At 39.9% G+C, this 1,618-nt stretch overlaps 1 protein-coding gene across 1 annotated transcript; it reads right to left on the bottom strand.

Moving 5' to 3' along the window:
* Positions 1–5: 5 nt before the first annotated feature.
* Positions 6–1,403, bottom strand: LOC126387066 (protocadherin beta-15-like; the record flags this gene model as incomplete). Its single annotated transcript, XM_050039626.1, has 1 exon — positions 6–1,403. A coding segment is annotated over exon 1 (1,206 nt), but the record flags the coding sequence as incomplete, so codon positions are not given.
* Between the last annotated feature and the right edge of the window lie 215 nt (positions 1,404–1,618).

Below are 1,618 nucleotides of genomic sequence, written 5' to 3'. Positions count from 1 at the left end.
TCACTGTCTGTCACTAAACTATAGAAATTATTTGATGCTGACATTATAGTCAAAGGAGTGTTATCGTTGATAAAACAGTTTACTTTACCGTTTTCATTTGAATCTGGATCTTGAACGTTCATCATTGCTACAACGGTGTTTGGTTTAGAGTGTTCAGCTATCATGCTCACTTTTGACATAATATTAATCGTTGGTTTGTTATCGTTCATATCTACCACTTCAACTATGACTTTACATGAATCTGTTAGTCCACCATCATCACTTGCACGTATGTTAATATGATAATTTCGCGCATTTTCATAATCAATATTTCCAATCAATCTAATTTCACCACTGTCTTCGTCTATCTGAAACAGTGCATGGGCATTATCTAAACTGTTTGTAATGGAATATTTTATTCTGCCATTTGTTCCATAATCTGCATCTGACGCAGTAACGCTGGTGACAACTGTCCCTTCTGGGGCATTTTCAGAGACGGTTGCTGTGTAGGTGGACTGTGTAAAAACTGGAGCATTATCATTAGCATCTAACACCGTGATGAAAATGCGGATAGTCCCTGATATCTGCGGCTCTCCTCCATCAAAAGCAGTTAAAACTAAAGATATCAGTTCCTCCTTTTCTCTGTCTAAATGCGTCTGTAAAACCATTTCCACTTTTTCTGTTCCATCATCCTGACTATCACGTTTCAACACAAAATTATCAGTAGGTTTGAGATCGTATTTTTGGAGACCATTTTTACCGACGTCAAGATCTATAGCTCTGTCTAAAACAAATTTTGCTCCGATTACGGCAGATTCGCTGATTTTAAAACTGACTTCGTTTTTTTCAAAAGTGGGAGGATTGTCATTTACATCTGTAATCTCCACTGTAACACTGTAGAACTCCATGGGATTCTCTAAAATTATTTGGAAATGTAAAGCACAAGGCGTCGTCTGTCTGCAAATCGCTTCTCTGTCTATCCTGTCTTTGATGAGGAGGACTCCTCGTTCTTTATTCAGCTCGATGTACCCAGCGCTGTCTCCCGTATACACACGAGCTTTACCTGATTTCAGTCGTTTTATATCTAAACCCAAATCCTGAGCAATATTACCGACTAAAGAGCCACTCTGCATTTCCTCAGGGATGGAGTAGCTGACCTGGCCGAGCACTGAGCTGAGGAGAAGGACCAAGGAAAACAACAGTACTTGCCGTCTCATTGTTCTGCCCGACATTTTCCTCACGAAATGTAACGAGACAAATTATGTTCCACGATGCCCGGATATTTACGGTCCATTACAGATGATGAAACAAGAAAAATCAGTACAAGGTTTCACTCCATAATAGTCCAAATCGGTGAAAATAATCCTGCACGGTCCTCGTTTTAGTGTACGCTGACGTTGTAAGCCCGTGTGTGTCTTTCTCTCACTGATATCGTCATTATGGGGGAGGTTTCTCTTTAAATCCACCGTGAAACATTAACACACTGGCCAACAGCGGCCCTAAGAGTACACAGCAATGAACTACAGGAAACTCCCAGAGAGAGAAAAAAACAACACTGTACTTGAAAGCACAGAATTTGTATTTGTACCACGAGTAAGAGCCACTCAGATAGATGACAAAACAAATGCAAAATTGAATA

The sequence above is a fragment of the Epinephelus moara genome, unplaced genomic scaffold (assembly GCF_006386435.1).
Source record: "Epinephelus moara isolate mb unplaced genomic scaffold, YSFRI_EMoa_1.0 scaffold1816, whole genome shotgun sequence".
NCBI lineage: Eukaryota > Metazoa > Chordata > Actinopteri > Perciformes > Serranidae > Epinephelus > Epinephelus moara.
Note: the sequence above shows the minus strand (reverse complement) of the source record. Positions and strands in the feature narration are given on the sequence as shown.